Raw genomic sequence first — 27159 nt, 5'->3', positions numbered from 1 at the left:
CTTTTCCCGTGACTGTTCTAATTTAGGATCAGGCTTGTACTTGTATCACATAATTCAATCTAATTTTCATTTACTTACGACACAAGGATTATTATCGGGTATAAATAAATTACACGATATAATCCTCTGAAATATTTTAATAACGACAAAATTTGTCTACCAATATATAAATATCAAATCAAACACCAGCAACAATGATAATACAGGTACGACGAGTACTCGCGATAAAAAGCATTTTCCAATCAAACCGCTCTCAGTTGCGCGAACAAAAAGGTCATTTCTATTTAGGAAAATTAAATTACGTCCATTCCCAAGCTACCCGGTTTTAAATACCGCGTACGGAACGTTCACCGCTAAAAATAAATGAAAACCACGCGGGCCTCTCCCTTCCCAGTGCTCAGGAGCTCGATTGTCAATTAAAAAAGACAGGGAACGTAGAGGGGAAAAAAGCAGCTCGCGCGTCGGTTCCAATGGTTGTTGTGGACGGTGTTTTAGCCTCGAATCGAAATCAATAAGCCGATTATTGGTCGCACTGAACGGAGATTACGTTGCTTTGAATTGACACCCCGACACTAGCTACGTGCGCCGATTGAATTTCGCGGACTTTCGAGACGGCCGGACGTCCGCTCCAGTTCCTTTTTCCACGTCTGATAACGTGAAATCAACGCTCAATGTAATCCTCGTGGACACTCCGCGAAGAATCGACCTTTTGTGACGGCCTGGCCAAGTTTCCACCTATTGTGCCATCCGCGTTATTTGCTTACACGCAAGTGAACAATACCGAAGCAACGCCACCGGCGTGAAAAGAAAAATGGAGACGTTTGCAGGAAGAAGAAAACAACGCGACGGCTCTCTTTTTTTCAACGCCATCTGTCCGGTTTACGATAAACGAGAAACCGCTAACTAAGGCAGCGCCTAGCCGCGATATAACCAAACTATACGATGGGATAAAGTTCGAATGGAGTTTGAACCGAGAGCATGATAATGTGAATACCTGATTTGCTTTTAATGTAAATTAGGAGAGATTAGAGGAGACTCAATTGGAGTTTCGTAGACGGTAGTAGATGGTAGTTTATAGTGTGCGAAGGATTAAATTGTTATATAGATTTTGAAATCTCTGTATGTATGTATATATAGGATGGAACAGATAATGCGAGCAAGTTGAAAACGGGATATCGTAAACCACGAATTTAAGTTAAATTAGGATAGGTCAATGAGTAGAGAAGTGTATTAAGATAATATGCTATAATTGATATAATATGATTAGTATTTCGGCTAAAAAGATTAGATTATTATATGAGTATCGAAATTTGTGTTTGTATACAAGATGGAATTGATAATGTAAAGAAATGTAAGTGAGAAGTATCGTAAACCTCGAATTTAAGTTAAAATACTTTTTAAATGGTTTGCTGAATCGGTACACATGACAGGAACCTCGTTGGAGAAATGTCACATAACAAAGGTTAGAAGAAGCACAAGTGACGACCTTGTCGAACGAAGCTAACAATATGCTGCCAAATTTCGGTTAAATCTCGCGTGCAAAACAAAGCAAATCCGACGCGTAATGGATCACCGTAAGCATTGTGAGTATTTACCTGACTTTTAGACAGAGGACGCTGAGCCGATACATCATTTGCCATCATATGGATTTTGGCAGTTACATGCTCGCACAGAAACAACAATGGGGCAAACGGTAGGACGTATGCCTCACTCATGGATCGATTTATTGGAGGAAAAGGATCGTGTTTTGTATTGGAGTGGCGAGGTGCTATCGAGAGTAGCCGACAACGTAAATCAAGAAGAATCGTTTCTGATCGACTACGGTAATGAGAGCATCGACAAAAAGGTCGACTCGTGGATGGAATCGAATCAAGCGCGGATCGACAGGATTTTCAGTAAACACCCAGACTTGCCGGAAGCGTATAAAATAAAAATAGCGAACGAACTCGAGCAAGTAATTACTATTTTCATTTTTATTTCTACATATATTGTTCGACCGTGCAGTCGCGGTTGATTTGTACAAAATCGCGATCGATTTTTATATTCCTCTGTAAATGATTTGTGTTCACGTAGAATAAACGACACGATATTTAAATCGTATACAGAGCAAGAAATACAGATATAATGTTATATCGTGTCCGAGTATTAATGTGAATAACTGTAAACAGACGCGATAATTTCCGTGTTAATTTCAACAACTTTCTAGGGAATTTTATTAACCGTTAAGGGGAAGTGGTGGAATTTTATTCGTGACACAAGTAAAATACCAAATACGACAAAATAATGTTGTATAATTGCGTCTAGATAACGGGAGAGTTGACGATGCAAATGAGAAACGACTATTACCACGGCTACAAGGACACTGTGAAGTTTACGAAAAAAGTAGATTTGCTAGGAGAAAGACAGCGTAGGATACATGCGAAGATCCAGAACCTTGAGAACACTTGCCACGGGAGCGTGAAAGAATTTCGAAGAAAATTCGGCCCGCTCCGAGCGAAGACGTTCAAGAACCTTAGAATAGGGGAAAAGATGATATTCCAAGACAAGAAACTGAAGTCACAGTTCGCTAAACGGGTATGCAAACTTTCATTTCGATTCTATTATTGTTCTTTCCGAACAACGATAATTCTATCATTCTTCTCGTTGCTGTAATTAGGTGCACGATATCGATCATAAGAACGTGGAAGAGTGTGCCAAATGTATCGATAAATTAATAAAGATCATTGAAAAAGCGGCGCTTACACAACAATGATGATAATAAAACGGTAAATAAATGATAATAAAAATACGGATTAATTTAGCGGACTTAGGTATAGGATAACATTGTAAAAATAACGAAATCGGGACAAATAAATGTAAAACGAACAAAATGAAGACAAATAAATGTAAAACTAGCGGAGTGAAGACAAATAAATGTAAAACAAACAAAATGAAGACAAATAAACGTAATTATACATATATATAAATTTATTTATTTATTTATTTATATATAAGTATATCTGATATCGACGGTGCCATAAACATGCCCGTATTATCGATTCTTGTTTCATATTGTATTAGCTATACGTAGACAATAGACGATCGATAGGATCTCAAATTACTGGCTGCGTTTCCGCTATCATACGTATTAAGTCATCCTCGACTCCTTCCGTTCGTTGCTTTAGGAAACGTCACATTTCTCACCGAGCGCAAATTTGCATTAATTGACTTTTGGCAACAAGAGAATCGAATTGCCTAAATGATTATCTGACAGATGAAATATGTCAAAAAAAATACCACGGTAATTATTGTTACGCGTCACAAAGACCATCTAAGAAAGATCGATTGTCGGAAGATCATTTATACTTTGAACTTGCTTATGCATCATATTTCCACGTGTCTGTAGAGAAACTAATATGAACGTGATAGATGATGATCTAGAGTCTAGTTCTAGATTCTAGGCAAAGAAAACAAACAATTCCCCTAGGAACAGGGTTGATAAGCTTAGGCTTCCATCACATACATACAATTGTAAGTTTATTTGACATGTCGACAGCATATTGCACGAATATTGTACGTTTCTGCACTTTCAACATTTTCGACGAAAACGGTTTGAAGAATTCAATAGTACTTTATAATCAAAGAAATTCTGCGTTGTACTCGTCTTTATGAATGCTCTTACGAAATTGATTATCATGCATCGATCGTCTTTAGGAACACAAAATGACGAGAGCGAATCATAATTCCTGAAAATATCTCTACACATATTAAATATGATAAAGAAATATATTATTCTTGAGAAATTCACGAAGTAGATATAAACGTGATTTTTATACAACATGGAGAAACAGTAAATAACTATTTGTCGCGTGTAAAAACTCTGCCAAATATGGCCATACGATATTTATGCAGTAAACCATCGATATTTTAAATCGGCGAATAAATCGATTCGCTGCTCATTAATAAATCTATTGAAATGATTAAAATGGAACGGATATTATCTAAAATGAATATTTACTAATACCGACGATTAAAATAAAATGAATACGGAATAAAATATTCTGGACAATAAAAACGACTAGATAACATTGTAAAATAAAAAATGCGCAACTAAATGTACGATGACGTATTATCATTTCTACAAATACATAATCCAATGCAATCCATAGGATAAAACGTATAAAACTACCGTACTAGTTAACCTGTCAACTGAGACATATACCCCGGTTAAATTATTAGCACGAGTATTTTCTTATATCTGTTGTTAAACGTACGTATTCATGTACTTATATTTGATAAATTTAAAAACGATTCGCAACTCGTTTATTTATAAATTGATATATGCATACCTTCTAATATCAAAAAATTTCATGAAATATAATTTACTTTAGGTAGTCGTAATATAATTTACACCGGGGAATAACACTTTGAAAATATACGAGGAAACAATAAAAGGAATAAAAGGAGAGAAAAATATTGAAATATCAATGACATCAAGGTTGTTCGGATAGACTCTTATGGAGACACTGGCTACCAGGCGAACAGAATGCGCAAGATGGTAACATTTGCAGGGCTGTACTTGAGCATTTTTGTACGAATGTCTATCGGTAATTAGAGAAACTTCTGCTATATGTTTATGTAGGAAATTCATATGTTTAACTCTTTTACTGCTGAAACCGTAATAACACGTTTTGTGAAATACGCGTTCGCTATGTTGCGCTCGTGAATTTACAGATTCCATGTAGCGTATTATTAATCGAGTTTTTCTCGCGAGTATACAAATCATTTAACGTCTGTTCGAATTAATTTCGTGCGAGGGAAGTGATTTTCAATTCCAGGATATCTGGATATTGATATTTACAGATCGCCTAAAGTAAAAATTATATTAAATTAAACTCAATTAATAATTGCAAAATTTATTCAGCATAGAGCGTCTCGTCGTAGGAATATATACGTATTTAGTATTCAACAATACCGAAATAAGTTAAACGCTACTATCCATAAGCGAAAAACTTATGTGTTTTCAGAAGTTTTAGTAGTTAGTATACATACGTTTCGAGAAACGTCCGTAGAACGTTAATAATGCCTTTGAAGTGTACTGTTTTCTAAAGATTGTAACGAAAACTTGACATAGCTCCAGTAAAATTATCAATGGTGACTGACTGAAATAGTTACATACCTGAGCAGAATTCGCGCGGGAATCTTCGACTAGACGTATCGTTCGAAGTCCACATCTTGACGGTCGTCAGGCAGCATGCATCTTCCCCTTGTCAAGCATCGCCGAAAACCGTCGTGTTTGGAGCACTTTTACATGAGCTACTTTTTTACACTTTACACGAATGACACACTATTGCTAAAACCACGACGCCGCGGTAGCAACGACGGTCGCTAACAACCGGACACTATCAGGAAATCAGAAGACTCGAGGAGTCATTTCTTCTTCATCATCGGAGTTGCATCTAGCTCCATCTGTGAACAAGAGCTTTAATCATTACTTGTACAAGAGAATCGATGAAAATAAACTCCATTACCATTCTATGATATTAAAAATCAAATGATATTAAAAATCACCGATAATATACGATAAGCTTTGATAATTATGATAATTATTATATTAATGTATATAAAATAAATACTGTATATGTCGTACTTATATTAATTTAGTCTAGAATTTGATTTCTCCTAAAAGTATTTCATTTAAGAATAAATAAATTAAATTAATACTTTTGAGAGAAAAATAAATATATTTCTAGTGTTTAGAAAAATAACCATGTCTTCCACAACCTTCAATAGCCGTGATCGTCTAGTGGTTAGGACCCTACGTTGTGGCCGTAGTAACCCAGGTTCGAATCCTGGTCACGGCAATGTGTAAAACATTGTCACGGTGAAGGTTTTTTTTTATATATTTCCTTTCATTGATTACAACACTTTATATGTATTCGTTCAACAGATATAATATTCTATAACATTAATCTTTATAATATTTTCTTTTCTTAATACTTTAATTTTTTTTTCAAATATAATGTGATGAAATACAAACTTGAGAAGATAATAACTTTTGCGATAAACAATAATAAATTGAACAAAGCAAAAGATAATGATTTCATATAAAAAATCTACATAAAAGTATGCATGTTACATGAATCATTATTACTCAATTGTTTAAGGTCTGATGTAATTCCTACAACTGTGTATATTAATGTAAGCATTTATGTTATGATAAAGGAAAAGAATTGTTTATAAAACGTCAGCAAATTTTCTCTTGCAAAATCAATAAATGTCAGGTAAAACCACATCAGATTCCAGTGCATAATTTGCGCTTCAAAGCACTTCAAAGCTTATTGCAATTGAATTCTTTGATGTGTCCAAATTGTTTATGTGTAACATGAAGTACTATAGATTAATATCATTAATCTTTATTTTATATCATATTGTAGTGTATACACACAATGTCTCTTGCACTAAAATTCACAATTTACAACCATTTACATCAATAAAGTTCAATTATTCTAGTGCGTACCATGGCTATAAAGGTAATGCCTTAAGAAAAGTATTACATTGTATATATTAATTTGCTTTGTTAGATTACAATATACGTTCTGGAAAGCAATTGAAGGAAATTGATTTGAGTACCAACTCCAAAGCACTGACTGAACAAAAGCAGCGAGATTCGCGTGGTGTATCAAGCTCTAATCGACATCTTAAACTAGGTAACTGCAATAAGAAAACTACAAGTAATTATTAACATTTATCAATATATTAATAATCCTCAGGTGATGCTCACCAAGTTGCAAACTATTTTCTCACTGGAGGACCATTAAAAGGTCATACACATTTCGTAAAAGATTGTGATTCAAATAATGATGACAATGATACAGAAAAAACAAGTAATCCTACTATTAAGACTAATACAGATTTACTTATAAATGAACAGGATTCAAACACAACTTCATCCGATTCTATTGTTGGGGCTCCTTTACCACATATTCCTCTACCACATATTCCTCCACCACATATTCCTCCACTACCTATTCCTCCGCATTTGAATTCCATTTTACATCCAGCTTTAAATACAATAAGTAGATTACCACATTTGCTAGGGAATAATTTTTTACAATCTGTATTACACCCTGATTTACATCCACATATCAACACATTACATGATATTCCTAGTACATTAGTAAAAACAGTTAGTGCGCCAGTAAGTGAGTTAATAAATGCCAGATCAGAGCTCCAAGATATGTTGCACCCAAATGGATCGTTTCTTAGAAGTATCAATGAAGTAAGTAATACAAAATGTAATGTAATGTAATTCATATATTTTTGTAATTCTATTTCATACTTATATTTAATAAATTTGAGGCACGAGAAAATAGAAAAGCAAGGAAAAATCTTAAGAACAATTTAATGTTTCCAATTGGACAACCACCTATTGTAGGATTAGCTCAACCAAATTCCGACAAGAATGTACGTACTACTTTGCTACAAGCGCTATTAAACTTGGGAAAATTCTATCATATGTATATTAAATTTACAGGTTCCAATATCGAGTATGATCGAACCATATCTTCCAGTATCTCATCCTCCCCCTAGTGGTTATATAGTGCACTATGTACCACACAATACAGAAACAGCATTACAGTCTCCAACTGGTTCATCGAAGTAATTACCTTCTAATTCTGAGAATAATAATTTGAATATTCAAAACGATCGAACAAATTCCTTCAATAGTAAAGTACCAAGATGTAAATGAAAACAAACAATTAACACGACTATCAGGATTACAAAATAATGATGAATAATAAAAGAATTTAACAAAAGTTTTAAGATATTTGTATGTATGAATGCATTCAGTTTAAAACTTCCCTTTAAAAGGTTTGTACAATTTGTAATATAATATTTTTGTACGTGAGAATAATTCTCATTTCAACACAAAAATATACATAAGTAACAAATATTTTTATGTTCTAGTGATATTATATATCTTTATCATCTTCTCCCCTTTCCTTTTCCTTTCTTTGACGATGAACTTGATGGCTGAGAAGATTGTTCACCACTGGATTGCTTTCCTTGTCGAGTTTTTAACTTTGGAATGGTCGTGCCCACATATGCCAAAACCGAATCTCTAGTGGGAAATTCTGGTTTCACAGGAGTACCATCGTCATTTTTAAGTTGTACGCGAATACGTCCGCGAAATAATAATTCTTTGCTACGTTCTCGTGGATGTCGTTTGTTTTCTACTCCAACGTTGAAACCAGCTGCTACCAAAACATCACGAATTTCTTGATATGTTGGATTTTCGACACATTTGTCTTTTGGAAGTTTCCGACCCCCTGCTAGAGTTCTCTTACTATTTAGGTATACCGGATAGATACAAATCCATCTACAACAAATTATTATACAGCTGTCAGTTTCATGTCAGAGAGGTTATGCAGCTGATCGTACTCGTATACATATATAATAAATAAAGTATATTAACATAAATTCAGTTATTTAAATATTTCTATAAAAAATAAAATACCAAATGATACGATAAATGCTTTAATGCCTTAATAAATATACCTTTCACGGTCACTGTGTTTCTTTAATGGGTTCCATGCGAGCGCCATATTTGATGTTATCGATAGTTTCATGGAATAATCCGTACTATTAATTCAAACCCTAATTTTTACGAAATAAAATAAATATTTAGTATAAAGTACTAAATAACAAGAATATTAATATATAATGAGAATAAGATTAAGTGTATCAAAAAAAAAAAAACAAAAAATAAATCACGTGGGCTCGTCCGGGATTTGAACCCGGGACCTCTCGCACCCGAAGCGAGAATCATACCCCTAGACCAACGAGCCATGTAACAATTACGTCATGATAAATTAGTAATAAGAAAATAGAATTAGTTAATATTAAAATATATTTAAAAATGTTAAAAAATTATGTAACTACTTCTGTATAAACATTCTCATTAATAATTCGTGTAGAGAAAATCACTTTTGAAATAATTTACATAATAAAATACTAACTGAATATGATACTCAATATAGTATAATTCTCAAAGAGCGATACCTTATCAGTATATGGAAATTATGAATAATTAAGAAATATTTAAACTCCAATGTTTTATTCCTGAATGAATGATAAATATCATTTATTACTCAATGTTTACCACTTTGAACTATGACCACATTGATCGGTTTTCGGATTTCGATTCCCATTTATCCCCATTAGATTTCGTGCGTGAATTCCGATTTCATATTTGCTAAACAACATTTACGTATCAGTGCAAATTCCATTCGGCGAAAATGTAACAATATTTTCGTGATATATGTGTATTCGTAACTTTATACAATTCTTACATAATATTCCTAAACGATATCTTTCATTACATATGTACGTGAATGTACTTGGTAAAAAAAAAAAAAATATGAGGTCCATTAATAGAAATACTACAGTAATTAGTGTGTGCAAAATATTAATGCTACATGAAAGGAGGAACTAGCTGTCCGCAAGCAGTTTCAACTTTCACTGTACTGATTACGTGATTAATAAGCAATTATCCCATATAATGGTGAAAGTATACTCTGCATGGTTTACTTTCGCATAGATAGCAAAAGATAATAAGATGATTGTGCGAATACATACATGATTCTTCATTTACAGCGACTGAAAGTGGAAGGAGTACGCTGATGAAAGGAAGAGAATTAGGTCACACGGAACATAAGTACGCATATTTCAAATATTTCTAGAGAGAAACAATGAAATAAATAAATAAATTGTAGTGGAATGAATGATGTACAGCAAGCTATATGAATAATGTATAATAACAAAAGTAAAAACCACATAAACTTTCTCGAATACTTGTCTGTTTAACCACAAGTATAGTTATAATTATACTTCCTCCATTGTTAATGTTCTAAATTTTTCCCATCCTAAAATAAAAATTTGGCTACTTGCCTGTACGTGCCAATACATCGCTGTCAATTTCTAATTGATAATTAAATTTAAATTTGCGTTGCATTTTTGCATAACTTTTTCTTTTTGTGCACATATAATAGTTATCAATTAATGATCGATTAATAATAATTGTAACAGTGTTTAAATATTTAAAGAAATTTAAAAAATTCACTTCTATAAAAAAGAAATGAAAACAATATTTCTCAGAGTGGAATTGTTTTTCGATATGCAGAAAGAAATGAAGGTTCTCGTTGAAATCGGTATGTGTCACATTTGAGACGTTTGCATCAAAAGCTAAAAAAAGATGGAATGCTTCAAGTAGGTCAATTAATTGCACCGAAGCATCATAGAGTTTCTTTAATTTATTTGATTATAGGTCAGTATGTCCAGAAACTACAGATCCCGAGGACAACGACGAAAGTTCGTCAGAGTGAGTACATAATTAATTCGTATAAGTCCGAGCAATCCTACGATCTTGATTTAATATTTTACTATTTCGTTAATATAATACTTACATATGTTTGTTTGCACAGAAGATCATAAAGCTTGATAATATGTTTATATGCATTTTATAGTTCATGTCGAGCAATAATCCAACCAATTAATATTTTCCTGTAAAAATAATGTCAGGCTGCTGTGTCAAACGATATTCGTTACAGTTGTTATTACGTTTCGATTTCTCACCTTTACATTTGCCTGCGATAGAAAACTTGCAGCCGATAACTCATAATAGAAGATCCTAGTATCGCAAAGTGTATCATTAATAACTTGTTGACAACAAGAAACATAATAGTATCTTCATGTAAAGATCGCAATGTTTTCTTACTATCTTATCACTTAAAAGGTACATATATCTATTGATTTTGAAGTTTCTTCGTGTTTAAACATCGCAATCTGCATTTTTAATAATTATCTATTCGAAGATCTTAAAATCTCTAGTTATAAATTCTACATTTATAGATTTTACTTATAAATTGTTCATTTCAATGAGATTTGAATATTCAATTTAATGTGTTCTTTATATAATATTCCGTCACATAAACGTACAAAGTACAGAATCGTATTTCTTATCCACGATGGAAAGTGGAATCGCTTACGTATGTGTATAATTACAATTTTATCATTTTCTGGTCTTTCTCAACGGTATACGCAAATAATTCAGATATATTATCATCGAAAGGAAGAAAGAATAACGATGATCCGAAAATTAACGAAATAAATGTTTATACCCTCTACCCGACACGTGTCCATTGCGAGAAATAAGAATTTCACGCTTTATCGATCCAACTGCACGAATTATAAAAACGTGTTATTACAATCCTTTCACCATTACATATAATACCGTTTGAATTTCTATAAATTTATATCGTTATCTTAAATTATCGAGTTATTATTTACAACGTAAGAAACAGCAATTTAATGATTTACTACGGTAGATTTCGTAACAGGTGGAAATTTCATATCCTTCGAGTCTGGATCAATCTTAAAAAAACTTAGCGACCTTAAGACCAATTTCTATGATGACGAAGTTGCAATAATCGAGCAAGCGCACACAGGTTGCTTTAGCTACATGCTCGAGTGTACGTCAGTCACGTTTGCGATCTATCCGTGCTTGGTGGGATCGATTTCACCGAACAAAATTGATTTCAAAAGAAAACGTTCATCATTTTCTACGCGACAAAAACAGACAGTGTTCGTTGTCAAGTGAACTATCATTCCCTCTAAATTATGATCAATCGTTATTCTTGAGTTTCATCAAGTTTCGTCATAAAATTTGAATCGTATTAATCACCAATGGGAACCTTGCATTCGAAGGATATGCGTGATGGAGTACGTCGCAGAATGTGAGTGATGAGATATTATATTCTTGAGAATGTTGAGTTATTCAGTTGCGAAAAACCAGATGCTGACGAATATATAATATTTTATTTAATGACAGGATGTTTTTTCCAGCGGTAGAAATGCCGTCCGGTAATGGCGAAAAAAATGTTGGTATATACGTATGTTCGATTATGATAATAAACCGTAGTCGCGTCGTATGAGTGAATTAAGTATGGGAAGCATTTATATCACTAATCCTCCATCGGTGGGAAAATTAATGATAAATAAAGCCGTTCCGCTGGACATAATTCGAGACAAAACAAAGATATGCAAAACATTGATTGCACATTGTTTTCGCTGTATGTCTACAAGAGATATTGTTGCATTTGTGATTGCTAAGTCATATAAATTTTAATCGGTTCATTTATTCTCATATCGAATTAAAAAAGAAACTTAATACGGAGGAAAATGTGGATATCAAAAATAAACCACCGAAACAGAAAGTAATGTAAAACACGAGTCTTATACTTTTGCTCTGTAAATAAATAAATGATACGGATATTATCGGATGTCGAAGCAATTAAATGAATTCTGAGATAATGATTCCTTCAAAACATTGACGTGTCACGATATTTTATTATTTTATAATTTACCGCTTATGGAAGTCTACAGAAACGTTCGCTGATCACGCTTATTTTTATTGTCACATGTGCATCTTTTGTTTTATCATGAGGTTTTACGAGTTCTCTCTTATCGGTACACGCGAGCAATTATTACGTTTAATATCACTCGCGTGATAATGATGTTTCATCAGTTTCAAAAAATGTATAAATACTTTACGTAAACATTAGATTTTGCAATTGTGACTTGTGGGCTGAAATTTTCCAATATGCTAAATATTTCAATGACATGTTATGCGATGGCAGGTTACCGACCTACGTCGTACATGTGTGTACAACTGAAATTAGTATTTGGTCAATTACTGTAACGTAAAAAGTCAAATAAGTATGCTATCAATTTCGTTTTTACTTTTTACAATAGAGACATTTATGAATTGAAAATCAAAACGTGAGAAATATCATGATGAAAGCATACATAACATTGTCTATAATTTCATAACACGTCGTCAGTTCGCTAGAGATAGTATCTTTAATAGAGGAACACAAATTTATATAAAATTGTAAAATACGAAAGATAACATATATACGTATACTAAAATTTTTTGAAATTAAAATAAATGGATAAAAATATATAAGGTACAATCACATAAAATCACATGCCAATTCTGATACAGTCGTTATATAAGAAAATATCTTTTTTTATTTCAAAACATTAATAGCCAGTCATACGATGTAATGTAGATAGATTTTTGAGCCAATGACAATTTTTTAAGATAAATATTTACAAAAATGGAACTTTCATATTCTTGCCTGATGATCACGTGACATGCATATATACTATTAAGTTATCAATATAGCGCGAAGGTTATACGAGTAGTGCGGTCCAACCTCATTCGTAGCAATCGATACAACAGTTTATCGAAAGATGTTTGATCGAATGAGTGGCAATTCATACGGAAATTTCGAGTATGTCGTGGAAGCATTTGCTCAGGCGGTTAGAATGTCAATTTCCTAGTTTTTCTCGTCAGTCGAGTTACTTACGTTATGCGACTCGAAACCTTGAACCAGAGTGTAGACACATTCAGATTAACAACAGGTAAAATCAACATTTTGAATGTTTAACCGACTACATAAGTCTATATAGTTGTGGTTATTACTATTATTATTACTATTATTATTACCATTAAATATTGTACTATATACAAATCCTTAACAAAGTAATTTACCAGGCGCATGCGTATTTTAAATATCGCAAAAAATGGTTTAGATGTGTACTAAATACGATAGTTTGTTCCTTAATCTCTGCATTGATTTACGCCATTTAATATTGAAATTAATTATTTAACTTCATAGGATATGTACATAATTATTGTCTTTATTCCAGTATTTTCAGTGTCGGGAATTATACGGGAATAGTGGGGAAAAAGTGTTCTTTGGTTTCTAGAACCATGGTAGTCGGAGATTTTGGACAGTTGTGTAACAGTTGTTTTGGACAGTTGTTTGTGAACGCGGATTATTTGATAGTATGTAAATATGGTGATAATGTAAAAATGTTCCGTTCGAAACCTAAGCAAAAGGTATTTAGTAATATGTATTTACTGTAGAATTTTTTGTTATTGCTCCATTTATTTAAGTAAATACCATGTAACTAATGTTTATACAATCTGGTTCAATTTGTTTCGCTATAACAATATTTTCTCTATTCTAAGATATTCCTAATATGTTTATTATAATTGTTATAATTTGCAGTAGATATAGACATTACAATTACTTAATTTTTCTATTAGATATCCATGATGTAATTCATGGCCAGCAAACACAACGCGAACAATTTTCGTTCGATGGGCGAAGTCGCGCGACTGCGCGATAGCCGCGATTGCGCTAAACTAGTTATATGTTCAGTGACGTAGCAAGTGTACCGTGTTCATGTATACTCCCATTTTCCTGTCTCGACCAAGTTCCAACAAAACAGACACAATCTGATAGCAAAAACCGCATCTGTGGTCAACAATTTATATTTAAGCGAAAATAAATAAAAATTCCTAGAAAGAAGAACTTTATTGCACTATACCGACGATTCGCCCCTACGATAAACTTTCGATGAAAAACTTATCATTGCCCGACTGTAAACACTCATTACTCCACAAAATCGTATTAATAAGTTGAATTACGAATGCAATTTCGAAATAAAAAAGAGGCGCAATCAGATTCGATTATTGGCTCATGTGATAGATACGTGACTGAGGTTCACTCCCCGCACCCTAACCTCACCTCGTCACAACGCTACTCTCTTCTACTGGTTGTACCCAGTAGTTCTACCGTACCGACATCCCTCCTCAATCAGCTTTAAACTACGCTCGTTATTTCCAGGCTCCAAAGCTCCAGTACTCATTTAGAGTGTGACAGTAAATCTTCGATGATGTCGAGCCTTCAAAGGGATCAACTTGGTCAGCGGGGACAGGGCGATGTCGTCTGTTCTAGTTTATTACGTGGTATTGATCATCTAAAAAATCCCCAGTTGAATAAGGTAAGCTAACGTTACGTGTTGCAATTTAACATATAATAGCGGTTTACGATGCCGACAGAATCGCTGACAGTTTGACATCTAATATCGTGTTTCGTGCTTTTTAAATACACTTCATTGAAAAGAAGAAATATACATTATATATTATATAGATTGTGGATTTCTATGCATTTGGGTCATATCTAATGTAGAGTACTCGTTATAATTTGTAATTTTTAGTAATTTTTAGAAGTAAAGATAGTATTAATCTTTATTTATGTTTATGAATTCGCATAACGATTTGAGATTACATCTCATTAGCGTATGATAATTATAAAGAGGAGAAAAAGTGACAACTGACTATTCATTATTGTTTTTCTATCGAATCAAAAACTTTCCTATGTTAATCCGCGAAAATAACCTGTACGTTGTAGCTGTTTTTTGGCGCGAAATTTGCATTTCATATTTGCACCTTTAACAGTCATCGCTTTGTTGGACAGTAGCGGAAAACTTTCTGTTGTTTTATTCAATGTGTGCGTATATTTTACTTCTATAACGTCGTGTAACTTTGATTATTACATCAGTTATATCGTGATCGTTTGCTTTTTAACAAAATCTGTGAAAATTACAAATTCATTGTTCATATACACATATCTGGAGGTTGATGCATACTTGCATAAATTTAAATAATACGTAACATAATAAATAACATAATGACGTAGACATTTCTTTATACGCAGGACAAAAAATTCGGGTTACATAGAACTAAGTGGTTTAGTAATTTATGAATGAAGAGATCTTCAGTTAATTCTTATTCTGTTGTACTATGAATGACCCATGAAGTTTCGTACATATCATCACTTTGTGATGAAATTTTAACACAGCTTATAAGATATTTTGCACTATTTCTCAACTTGGTCTTTATCAAACATCTGTATATTTTGTGACAGCGAATTGTAATTTTACATTATTATTTTATTACTTTAATTATTACCATATACTTTCATTAAGTTTATGTTACTTTTATATTACTCGTTATTTAATTTTAATACATTAATATCGGAAATGAAATTATAATTACACTTTGATATTTTGAAGAAGAATTTTACCTTTAGCTAATAAGAATCGTGCAGAAATATAGATACACGGAGGTGCATAAAATGAAAGAATGTGAGTATGAAAGAATTATTAATTAATATTTAGAATATTTAGAATGGAAATATTCGTTAGGAGGATAATTATGCGGTTACGTTCAATAGGTCACGTAGCCGATGCGATTCCATGAAATTCACTTTCACGGCACATACTTAAGAAACGGAACAAGCGGTGGTATGACAACCTGAGAATGATGAAACGGACGCTTCTTACGTATATGATAAAACGCCGTTATCTTTATTACAGTTTTTATACATGACTTTATGTTCGTATAGTACCCGTTCATCTAAATTAATCCATACCTATAGAAAGACGCCAACAAATTCAATTAAACATTTAAAAAACAGTTGACGAATACAGGAAAAAATACGTGTAACTCCTTTTCACAAATTTACAGATATAGCTATATAAGTAAATATTATTTTGAATACTAGTTTCACGATTAATGGCTAAAAGTCGAGGAAATATGTTATATAAATAAAATTTCTCGAGTTATAAAAATCTCGAAGTAGCAAAAATCAGAGAATCAAAATGAGAATCTTACCTAAGCTTAAGCACTGTGAGTATTTTGCAACTACGATGTTGCAAATTATACGAAACTGATTCTTAAACTTTGAAATGTGTTTAAAAATGAGGCGTAATTCGTAGTAGTATTGACCAAACTAAAATAATTTTCTGCGTGACTGTGCAAATTGTACTGTACGTCGCTGTTCCGGAAACATTCGCTTGTGATTACGAAATTTACTGGGAATTTCACGGTTAACAGCCGTTCTTCGAAGGTTACCGTTTAAGGAGTAACACGTATCTTCCTATGGAAATTTAAGACTTACGATATTTTCTTCTCTGTCATTCAGTTGTGTCTTTTTTCCGCAACTTGTAAATCTCTTATTGTTTTGTACAATATCTGAGTAATCAATAGCGAATTTAAGTCTATATAATAGACGACTGCGTTCCATTTTGTGAAAGGTATAATTCAATATCTACGTGTCGAGTAAAAAAATCAGTAGGTTTTTAATGCAATGTGACGATCAGAAATGATGAAATTTTCATGAAACGACAAACATTTTGTTAGAAACCTAGCCAGTTAGAAATAATTATTTTAGTATTTAACTTGGATTTATTAGTGTAATGAAAGAGCAGGAATGGCTGGGTTATAAAAAAAAAGACAAGAGTGGTTCCATTATAAATAGTTCCAGTGTCTAGTGGGCTAAGGATCAAAAAGTTACGCATGAACAACTTTACCAATCTAAAATCACTTTTTAAACATCTGATATTTACTAGTTTAAAACTAGTTTTAAAGTACGCTCTATTAACTCTTTATAGTCGAATGTTAGAAGTTAAGCGCAATTTTTTGTCTGGAAAGTATGACGGATATTAATTGACATAAATAGCAAGTAACGATATAATGATAGGATGTAATAAGAAGAGAGATAAGATTCATACAATGTTGATATACAGATATAAAACTTAAAGTTGTATGACATCAGATACGATTAAGAATGAAACATTGTAAATAACTAATCGAACTGGGTGGGTCGTACTTGATGATACAAATAAAAAGGAAATTTCTATGAAAGTCTCAAGAAGCATTATCTTGAGAGTTTATTTTTCAGAGAAATTAATTTCGAAAATTTAATCACTGTATGTATACTCTTAGCTGTAGTATTTGATTCTCGATCTTAAAGGTTTAACGTTCAAAGAATTAAAAATATAAACTTTGTTAAAGTCCAAAGTATAAATCTATACAGAATATATATTATTCTAATATTAGAGTGTATTGTCTGAATATTAATTTCTTGTACTGACTGATAATTTATCTATCAGCTTAAATGTTTGTTCGCCTTTGATGTAACAAAAATTTAAATATAGTCACTCCTAGATTTACATATATATACACTGTGTGAATTCTTCGACGATTAAACTTCTACGTAGTTTTCATCCACTCACATTCAAAGACAATGTCAATAGCTGGAACTGATAAAATTCCACGAATAAATCTCTTAATACCTACGATTTATTGCCCTTGACCATTGCCTCAAATTTAAAATAAATTTGCTCTGTTATTTATCCGAGAATGAACTCGAGCAAACATTCGTACTATCGAAGAGTTGGAAAACTCCAGTCGACGATATCTTACAATACTACCTCCCCTCATTCCCCTACCTTTTTTTGTGCAATTATGCAAAAATTGCACACATCACGCGACTATTGAAACAAGCTGTCACGAATCAGCTGATAGGAATAACTATATATCGACGATGGTATTGTTTCATATTTATTTGCTATTGTTTCTTTGTCAGGCTCGAGATACCTAGGTAATTTGCGAATTTAGATACTCCAGGGATTTACTATTATTTAATTGAACATTGATTTCATTTAATTGCGAAGCAGATTAAATATTAAATACAAAGAAGCCTCGACTGAGATATTCACTCATTGAGACAATCGCGTTCACATTAAATATTCGATGTTTTCTTATTATTTAGAATTGTTCAAATATCAAACGTTACGTGAAATATGTAAAAATATCTTTATCGTAGGAATGTCAATAATTTGGTTCAAATATTGAAAAATTTAGCAGCCTCAGTTATTTTCAATTAAGAAACGACCGGTAAAATGGAATATTCTTATAAAAAATTCACATAAATTTTTACACGATTTATAGTTACAACGATCGATCGTTCTTTTGTATTATTATATTATTATTTTCATATTAATTTTAGATTACGTATTATGTATCATCCATGTACTAGTATCCTAATATTTACGAATTAATATTTGGAAAGTAAAGAAGTACAGAGATAGTTAAATAGATAAATAAATATATATCGTACACTATTAGTTAACATTTACACGAGTTTAGTATACTACGCCCTTGCAACAAGGGCGCACCTAGATTATGCGTGATACGCATTGGAGCAAGTATTATGATTCTTGCGGTAGGTCGTGACTCGTTTCGTAACCAAAGACTTGCAGAGTTGTGTATCGATTGTTTGTTAGCCGGTACAACTCCTGGCAACCGTTTCCATCGTGGATTTGTTAGTCATGGGACTCGAGGATCCCGTGGATAGCTCGTAGGAACAATGGACACGGATTGGTGGGACCTCGTGCCAGATTTTCACAGAACCGCGCGTATTCCTGAACCTCTGCTTGCTCTGGATGGAAGGGTATTTGTCATCTATTGCCAATTATCCTATTTTATTCTGCAATTTTTATTCAATTGTTCGCTCGTTTTATCACGTTCGTGTTTTTAATTTATCGAATTTATCTGAAGCCTTCTGTTCGTCTAATATTCATTCGATAATCGACAGATTTCAACGAAACTAGATAGGATTCTTTTTCTTCTTTCGCCACAATACCTGTTTACCGATATTCGAATCCATCGTCGAGGCAACGTTTCGTGGTGTTCTTATGACATAAGCAATTTCATTGCTTCACTAATTCCAGCAATAAATAGAGCAACTCAGATCCTTAGATTTAGTAATTCGTGATGTAGCCATCTGATTTGAATATACTGTGTTTTCACCAAGTCGAACAATGCGATCGATCGACAAGGTATTAACGGTTATTCTCTTTTGGAAAATATTTCGATTTTTCATCAAACTTTGCATCGGCATAGTCAACCATCGCGAAGCTGAACATTTTGCCTCTAAGTGTTGTCGTTGCGTACACAAAGTATTCTGTAGACACTTTCCAACTGGTGTCCGAGCAAACGGCAAAGCGTCAAAGATCAATCGCGAAATGTCATCGGATGTAAATCTGGAAATATTTACATACTATGAATCTTCTGACACCTCTTTTTTCCTCTAGAGTCAACATTTTTCATTTCGATTCGCAAACACACGATAAGATAAGATAAGGAGAGATCCCAAAAGATTTTAGTCGAGTCATCGTCTGGTAGGCCTTTTCCTCGACATCGAACATCACTTTCGTCGATCTCGAAAGGTTCTCCATTCCCCAACTTTCGTGCCTTTGCTTCGGTGCATTGGTCCGTTACGAAATTTCGAAAGTTCCTTTCTGGTTTAATGGACCGTCAATTGCATAAGGATCAACGTGACTTGTCGTTTCGTTTATTCGACTTGGGAGAAAAGATCGGTTATTTCAAGTAACGTAACGAGATTTTGCTGATTACTTATGCAGCGAGTTGTCAACAAGCAAAATTGTCAGAGGCATAATTAGAAGTCAATCACGAAATCATAACTAACTTGGTCATATTTAGAGCGTAGATATTTTCTACTAATTCAAATAATCCAAAAATGGAAGACAATCAGAAGTATGATACTTGCAGATATTTTTCTCAAATCCAAATATTTTTATGAGAACAAGTGAAGAAATGGAACCTGACTAAAGATTTGCGTTGCCTTCTGGATTTTTAGATTTTTTCCTGTGTATTCTTGTACCGTTCAATTTCCTATGAACGAAACAATCAAATAAATATCCTAATAATTCCAATCTAGTAATAAATCGTTCTACCAAGCATCGTTCTATTTTCTTTCATTTTTCTTTTTTCTCTTTTTTAACGAAAGATTCCGTTGACACTACTTTGGATTCCAGACTAACCGGATAGCGTAGGGTCAAAGCACTCTGAATGTATAGTATTTTTCCATCGACAACTGGGGTCGTTGACAATGCTTCGAACGTACCAAGTAGACCAACCATCGACTACGTCAGTTCACTTTTATTAATTACGATAGGGGTCGAGCATGGACGAACATACACTTCCCCTTCTCTGTTTCGTTTTATTACGAATCAATAGCGAGTTTCAACTTTTCAAGTCGATAATTTTAAACATCGAACCAGCGATCGAACGTCATATTTCGTAAAACTTACGTAAAACTGTTTTACATTGCAAATTGACCGTTTTAAATTTGCCCTCTGCTTCGCGACATGCGCTGTTTTATCGTGGAAATATACAGTGCCGAGTAATTACGATGATAAATAATTTTACACGTGTTTTTCCTTCGCGACAGAGTGAAAGGATCTTGGAAGGTGTTCCACAGGCGTGTAACATAGTCCAAAACAAATAGGATTTTTGTCCACCAACTCGGGCAAACTGGTCGAGTTTCATCGATTAGAATTTCATGAGGCTCAATTTAAAAGCTTGAATGCTGGTCTAATGTAGAAATCTTTGCGAATTATTCTAAAAATTAAAGGACTCTCTGAGAGCTAGTAGAGTTGCTACTTAAACTATTTCTTAAGTTACGTAGGTTTCCAATTTTAACAAAATTCCATAGTAAAATAAGTGGAATTTAAAGGGAAATCATTCAATAATTTTATTACATTATATCCTGATCCAGAGATATAATATTGCTATGGATTTACGACGTTTCATAATAAAATAAACAGATCCTTCTCACGCGAAAGAATATCTTTTCGTATCCGTATTTTACGTTATATTCGAAGCTAACAAATCGCAATGATTCACTGACACCACAACGACGCTCTTTATGGCTTTCGTCATCGAAATAAAACTCTACAAATGTCTTAGTCGACCATGTATCAGCTTAATTAAAAATTAAAAATATTAAAATTAAAAATAATAAAATAATATTGAAATAGAGGGAGAGTATGGTTATTGGCATTTAGAAAAAGTTGCCTTCAGTTAACGTCAAGTTAACTTAAAAAAAAAAAAAAAAGAAGAAAATAAACCTGTTTTACTAGTATCTAACATAATTGTAAAAAAGAAATCACCTGTTAATTACAAGAGTGCGTAAAAGTAACACCTGATACGTCATAAGAGACTGATAAATTACGCTAATTAATATCGGATGACCGGCAGGAAAAAGCTCTTTCTCGTGTTGAATACAGAAAGATAACGAAATGATCGAATGATGCATACAATACAATGAATGGTATTGTTCGAGCAAATACTATAATTGCCATTAGTCCTCTTCAACAGACATGCTATCGTTTCACTTAATCGATATCATACACGTTATACACTTCAATGGTTGTGTTGGTATTCTATTGTTAGAGTAACTGAAAATTGCACCATTTGCGTTAACCGTAATACAATCATGCGTTGAATATTTTACCTTCTTCGTCATACGTTTCTAAACAAAGATTTCCTTGTTTATTAATTGAACGAAGATCATGCTAATTCAAATATGTATCTGTTTATTATTTTTCAACGCATAAAATAAACAACGCATAGCACAGCAGCCAACTTTAGCTAATTTTGTTGCATTCGAAGGAAATTAAGATTAACTTTAATTTAGGTTTATTTAAAATTCAAAAGAAATCTGGTCGTATGGATGGCGTAGAAATAAACGAATTAATCAGTCGATATCGAAGAAAGCATGCAAAGAACATTTTATGAACGAAATTCGAAGCAAATTCATAATGTTGAAACAAGATACGCGTCTTGAAAGTGTTTCGAGAAAACGTTTCACTGGCTCGATGAAAACTTTTGTCTAAACATTCTAACAAAAACCACTCAAATCCCACGAAAATAGACTATTGCGTATTTATAAAATTTTGTATCAGTCACTTCGCCTATTCTACTAATTCTAATATTAAAACTACCACTTGGCCTGGTTATGTCCAGTATAAATTGGACAGACATTCCACGTTTCCGATATTAAAGTCTTCTGTACGTTCTTTCTTCTCTCGATTTTTATGTCTTTGGCCTTGACGATGGATATATAGGTTTCGATAATAAATAAAAATCAATAAAAAAGCAATTATGTAAATATGACCATAAGTCGATCATAACGATGCGTACTGTTCTTTGCTCTTGGCCATAATATCAGTGCTGATTAAGTTGAACTTAATTAGCCAGCCTAATTAGCTAGTTGGCAAACCGATGAATCTTGCGAGTGAATGGAATTAAAAATTATGGACTGTTGAGACTAACGTTGACCCCCTAAATGTTGCATCTTCGATGGAAATTGAATCTAATTTTAACGAGCTTTAGTTATGTTACTTAATAGAATGTCATATTATAGAATGTTATTTGTAACAATTTCTTGTTAAAATAATACGTTTCTGAATCAGACAAGTTACACATATCCGCTATTATTATTATGTTAATATGGTTAATAGCAGGATACAGCGTGTCCAATTTAAAGCGATCCTCGAGAATATTTTCAAAACAGCTGACATCGGAAAAAATGCATAGAATTGTACGTCCTTTGACACGTTCAACGATCTGACTCGTTATTCATTACAACACAATACTAATTTATTTATGTTTCTTTTTTTTACACAATGGCAGCGAAAATTAGACAAAATTGATCAATGACGAAGTAATTTTTTTTTTTTTAATTTTATCAGTTATTATGTCATTCTTTATCGATCGAAGATGTTACATATACATCGTACGTACTGCTTTGAAGTCGAAAGATTTATTGACTCCTTTGCTGATTTAAATGGTTCAAGCATCTGGTCCATCAAGTAAGTGGGTCCTTGAGCGAACCGAATGTGGATCATGGAAATTTACATCCTGAGGGTATATTCGTTAATTCCCGTGTACATAAGTGATATATCATCTCAATTGCTTGTTTCTAAACTCCTTAATGTCTCGCGGTTTTATATCATGTGGTTTATAATTGACAATTTTACGGTTTTGAAATTAATGTTTCCTGTTGGTTGGAGATTAAGCAAAAGAAGAGAAATATTACACGCCTATTGGAAAATAATTTTTTCTTAATGTGTTCACCCTCTTTCTGTTAACTTAAACTCGTACGTACTTGATTTCCTTTCGAACTGTTTCAAATTTCAATTTCAATATTCTCTCCTCTATGTTTTCGAGAACGATCTTCCCTCGTCGTATAAAAATAAAATCAAAGTATTCCAAAATTTGTTAACAGATCATATCATTGAACGCGAGTTACGAAATATTTTGATTTGCAAACATCCGAGCGCGTGTTATTTAAAGACCATGATGTAAGATCGAGTCAGAGGCAACAGCTGATCGCCTTTCACTCACGTTCACTGCCAACCGACAGGAATTTTCTCGTTAACCCATTGCAGACAGTAATGGAATGATTCCTGTCAATGTCAGGATAGCATCAGGCTGACCCCATGATGCGCCTCTGTTTATTGCATTCGTTTAAACCGATGGTCCCACTATTTAAATTAGATAATATCGATAAGAGAAAGAAGTGTACGTATTCACGCAATTTCCTTTCGTAATCTCTTGACGTACAAAATGAATGAATTGTACTAGCATCATTTATAATTTGTATTTCAGATCACACTGCAATGTATACTTATGAAAATAAATAATCTTTTCATTGCAGGGGATGGCCTTTAATATTGAGGAGAGACAGACATTAGGTATTCATGGTCTATTGCCAGCAGCTGTAAAAACCCAGGAAGAACAACTAGAACTCTGTCGCTTGAATCTAGATCGTTATGATGATGATTTATCAAAATATATATACCTCATTGGTTTACTGGTAAGTATTGATTATTAAGTTTATCCTTTCCTTTATAAGTATCTGAGTTATAAACTGGCAAATTGAATTGAGAAATTCGTTCAAAATAGTCAAGATTATTCGGTCAAATATCTGAAATATTCTAAAGGATAAGGAGAATCTAGAGGATCCAAAGAAATTGTTCTAAATTTTGTTTATTCTGTATTACATTTCCACTGAAGAAGAATAATCGTTCAATATTATTCTTACAGGACCGAAATGAAAAACTTTTCTACCGTCTATTGGGAGAAAATGTGGAGAAAATGATGCCCCTGGTATATACACCCACAGTAGGTTTAGCATGTCAGAAATTTGGCCTAATTTACAGAAGACCACGAGGTCTGTTTATAAGTATATATGACAAAGGCTATATATATGATATTATGTGTAATTGGCCTGAACACGATGTACGAGCCATCGTCGTAACCGATGGTGAAAGAATATTGGGACTGGGTGACTTAGGGGCCTGTGGAATGGGAATACCAATTGGAAAATTGTCTTTGTACACCGCTTTGGCTGGAATTAAACCTCACCAGTGCTTGCCAATTACTCTAGACGTTGGTACAAACACTCAGGTTGGTACAAAGATTTCTAAATAATTAACGCGTTCAGAGTTCAGGTGTCTAAATTGTGTACCCATATACGGGTCAGGAGATTACAAATGCATTAATTATGAAGTAATCAACTTCTTAATTAAGTGAAAGTGTTTCCTATGAACAAAATGTGATTGTGAAATACATATGTCGAATGTGCATTTATAAATTGTGTTAATTCTTATAATGGAATTAACTCTTGTCATGCGAAACAATGGATTTTTGCAAGATATGTATGTTTTATCCTAAAACAGCACAGGATGGATCTAAAAACTATATTATTTATATGTAAACATACGCAAAGAAGATAATAAATGTTATACAAAATGATTAAATACTAACTTCTGTTTCAGTCTCTGTTAGACGATCCTCTCTACATTGGCCACAGACACAAGCGTGTTACTGGTCAGGAATACGACGAATTTTTGGACGAATTTATGCAGGCTGTGGTCAAAAGATACGGACAAAACACTTTAATCCAGTTTGAAGACTTTGGAAACGCCAATGCGTTCAGATTACTTAATAAATATCGTGATCACTACTGCACCTTCAACGACGATATCCAGGGAACTGCATCAGTTGCTGTAGCTGGTTTGTTGGCATCTCTTCGTGTCACGAATACGAAATTGTCGGAAAATACAATCGTGTTCCAAGGTGCTGGAGAGGTAAATATCAACACTTGATATTTTAGATCGATTGAAATACTTTTAAGAAATGCATTAAGAAACTATAAATCGATATCATAAATATAAACATAATCTGAATTAGTGTCAAGATTAAGATGTATTCAATATTGTAGGCTTCACTGGGCATTGCGTGGTTGTGTGTCATGGCCATGCAGAAAGAAGGTGTGAGTAAAGCAGAAGCCAAGAGTAAAATTTGGATGGTCGACTCGAAAGGATTAATTGTTAAAAATCGTCCAAGCGGTGGGCTAACGGAGCATAAGTTGCACTTCGCTCGAGATGATGCGCCAATAGATACGTTATTGGAAGTTGTCAAAACCGCAAAACCTACGGTACTTATTGGTGCAGCAGCAGTTGGTGGCGCGTTTACCACTGAAATATTGGTAGAAATGGCAAATAACAATGAAAAGCCTGTAATTTTTGCTCTTAGCAATCCAACAAGTAAAGCAGAATGCACTGCTGAGCAAGCATACACTGCTACAAAGGTATTATTACAAAAATATTATAAGATTCTCAATTGTACTCCAACAATGTGTGAACTATAGTATGTAAGAGCAAAAAATTGAGTAATTAATTTTAAATATTTACAGGGAAAATGTATATTCGCTAGTGGATCACCGTTCCCACCAGTGACGTACAATGGAAAGACTTTCTATCCTGGTCAGGGAAATAACAGTTATATCTTCCCTGGAGTAGCATTGGGCGTCATATGCTGTGGTATGCGTACTATTCCTGAAGACACATTCCTCGTTGCTGCCAAGTCATTGTCCGATATGGTTTCTGAGGAAGATTTAGAGAAAGGAAACTTGTATCCGCCACTCCAGGACATTCAGAAATGTTCTTTGAAAATAGCTGTTGAAGTTATGAAGTATGGTTATGACAATGGTAAGACTTGTATTTTCTAACATTCCTGTAAGATGTGTTTAGCAATTAGATCGAACTAAATAATTGATTTTATTTCCTTAGAACTTGCTACGGTCCATCCTCAGCCCAAAGACTATGAAAAATTTATTCAGGCACAATTGTACGATACAACTTACAAACCATCAGTTCCTCCAGTATACAAATGGCCTAAACTGTAATTCCGACTGTCATCGTCTTATATGTGAGGCTTTGATAAAATTTGAGTAGATCGATTACACAGATGTACGCAACATTTGTCTAACAATGTTGATTTTTTTATTTGGTATGGTATTGTAATTGCCTGTTGACCAGGTTCGTATATAAAAGCTCTGTTTTACGTGCGCGTGTATGAGCAACATGTATGAGTGTGTATTGTAAAAAGTATCTTGTCGAAATATTGTATAAACGTATGTAACGCAACGATGTATTGGACAACTTTAAATTATTGGGATGAAAAATTTGATTTGCTAGTTGGAAAAATAAATATCAAATAATTATTTGAAAGAAACGTGTTTATTGCTACTCGAA

General features: G+C 33.3%; 4 protein-coding genes, 1 long non-coding RNA gene and 2 other non-coding genes across 10 annotated transcripts; 5 read left to right on the top strand and 2 right to left on the bottom strand.

The window, feature by feature from the left end:
- The first annotated feature begins 438 nt into the window (after positions 1-438).
- On the top strand, positions 439-2915 carry LOC117230471. Of its 2 annotated transcripts, XM_033487975.1 has the most exons (4): positions 439-1583; positions 1658-1954; positions 2305-2574; positions 2657-2915. In XM_033487975.1, exons 2-4 carry the CDS (start codon positions 1682-1684, stop codon positions 2750-2752), a joined length of 639 nt encoding a protein of 212 aa, XP_033343866.1. In that variant the 5' UTR covers positions 439-1583; positions 1658-1681; the 3' UTR covers positions 2753-2915. The 2 variants fall into 2 exon arrangements, with proteins under 2 accessions (XP_033343866.1, XP_033343868.1); XM_033487977.1 differs by lacking the exon at positions 439-1583 and having other exon boundaries at positions 1594-1954.
- Positions 2916-5771: 2856 nt separating this feature from the next.
- Positions 5772-5843, top strand: Trnah-gug. The gene has a single exon. It is a non-coding gene; the product is annotated as a tRNA-His (tRNA).
- Positions 5844-6327: 484 nt separating this feature from the next.
- LOC117230629 lies at positions 6328-7682 on the top strand. The gene is made up of 5 exons (XM_033488242.1): positions 6328-6491; positions 6564-6689; positions 6753-7261; positions 7342-7446; positions 7517-7682. The coding sequence occupies exons 1-5, from the start codon at positions 6356-6358 to the stop codon at positions 7643-7645; spliced, it is 1005 nt and encodes a 334-aa protein (XP_033344133.1). The 5' UTR covers positions 6328-6355; the 3' UTR covers positions 7646-7682.
- On the bottom strand, positions 6380-8650 carry LOC117230628 (signal recognition particle 19 kDa protein). The gene is made up of 2 exons (XM_033488241.1): positions 8542-8650; positions 6380-8362 (listed from the first exon to the last, which is right to left on the bottom strand). The coding sequence occupies exons 1-2, from the start codon at positions 8610-8612 to the stop codon at positions 7969-7971; spliced, it is 465 nt and encodes a 154-aa protein (XP_033344132.1). The 5' UTR covers positions 8613-8650; the 3' UTR covers positions 6380-7968.
- Positions 8651-8759: 109 nt separating this feature from the next.
- Trnap-cgg lies at positions 8760-8831 on the bottom strand. Its single transcript has one exon. It is a non-coding gene; the product is annotated as a tRNA-Pro (tRNA).
- A 2663-nt stretch (positions 8832-11494) lies between these two features.
- On the top strand, positions 11495-27139 carry LOC117230634 (NADP-dependent malic enzyme). 3 transcript variants are annotated; one of them, XM_033488261.1, is made up of 8 exons: positions 11495-11777; positions 14745-14901; positions 24276-24434; positions 24665-25027; positions 25399-25710; positions 25845-26213; positions 26319-26613; positions 26695-26810. In XM_033488261.1, the coding sequence occupies exons 1-8, from the start codon at positions 11728-11730 to the stop codon at positions 26808-26810; spliced, it is 1821 nt and encodes a 606-aa protein (XP_033344152.1). In that variant the 5' UTR covers positions 11495-11727. The 3 variants fall into 3 exon arrangements, with proteins under 3 accessions (XP_033344152.1, XP_033344151.1, XP_033344153.1); XM_033488260.1 differs by lacking the exon at positions 11495-11777 and adding an exon at positions 13343-13470 and having other exon boundaries at positions 26695-27139; XM_033488262.1 differs by lacking the exon at positions 11495-11777 and adding an exon at positions 13937-13951 and having other exon boundaries at positions 26695-27139.
- On the top strand, positions 15123-17608 carry LOC117230642. Its single transcript, XR_004492814.1, has 2 exons — positions 15123-16047; positions 16137-17608. It is a non-coding gene; the product is annotated as an uncharacterized LOC117230642 (long non-coding RNA).
- Positions 27140-27159: the final 20 nt, after the last annotated feature.

Source organism: Bombus vosnesenskii, unplaced genomic scaffold (genome assembly GCF_011952255.1).
Source record: "Bombus vosnesenskii isolate JDL3184/JDL3185 unplaced genomic scaffold, Bvos_JDL3184-5_v1.1 scf7180000013267, whole genome shotgun sequence".
NCBI lineage: Eukaryota > Metazoa > Arthropoda > Insecta > Hymenoptera > Apidae > Bombus > Bombus vosnesenskii.
The sequence above is the reverse complement of the archived record's forward strand: the minus strand, read 5'-3'. Positions and strand labels throughout refer to the sequence as shown.

Coding starts and splice junctions, on each gene's coding strand:
- LOC117230471 (XM_033487975.1), top strand. CDS start 1,682: ATGGGGCAAACGGTAGGACGTATGCCTCACTCATGGATCGATTTATTG. Junction 1,955..2,304: donor TAGCGAACGAACTCGAGCAA/GTAATTACTATT, acceptor AATTGCGTCTAG/ATAACGGGAGAGTTGACGAT. Junction 2,575..2,656: donor AGTCACAGTTCGCTAAACGG/GTATGCAAACTT, acceptor TGCTGTAATTAG/GTGCACGATATCGATCATAA.
- LOC117230629 (XM_033488242.1), top strand. CDS start 6,356: ATGTGTAACATGAAGTACTATAGATTAATATCATTAATCTTTATTTTA. Junction 6,492..6,563: donor AATAAAGTTCAATTATTCTA/GTGCGTACCATG, acceptor TTGCTTTGTTAG/ATTACAATATACGTTCTGGA. Junction 7,262..7,341: donor TTCTTAGAAGTATCAATGAA/GTAAGTAATACA, acceptor AATAAATTTGAG/GCACGAGAAAATAGAAAAGC.
- LOC117230628 (XM_033488241.1), bottom strand. CDS start 8,612: ATGAAACTATCGATAACATCAAATATGGCGCTCGCATGGAACCCATTA. Junction 8,363..8,541: donor AAACACAGTGACCGTGAAAG/GTATATTTATTA, acceptor AATTTGTTGTAG/ATGGATTTGTATCTATCCGG.
- LOC117230634 (XM_033488260.1), top strand. CDS start 13,343: ATGTCGTGGAAGCATTTGCTCAGGCGGTTAGAATGTCAATTTCCTAGT. Junction 25,711..25,844: donor TGTTCCAAGGTGCTGGAGAG/GTAAATATCAAC, acceptor TCAATATTGTAG/GCTTCACTGGGCATTGCGTG. Junction 26,614..26,694: donor GAAGTATGGTTATGACAATG/GTAAGACTTGTA, acceptor TTATTTCCTTAG/AACTTGCTACGGTCCATCCT.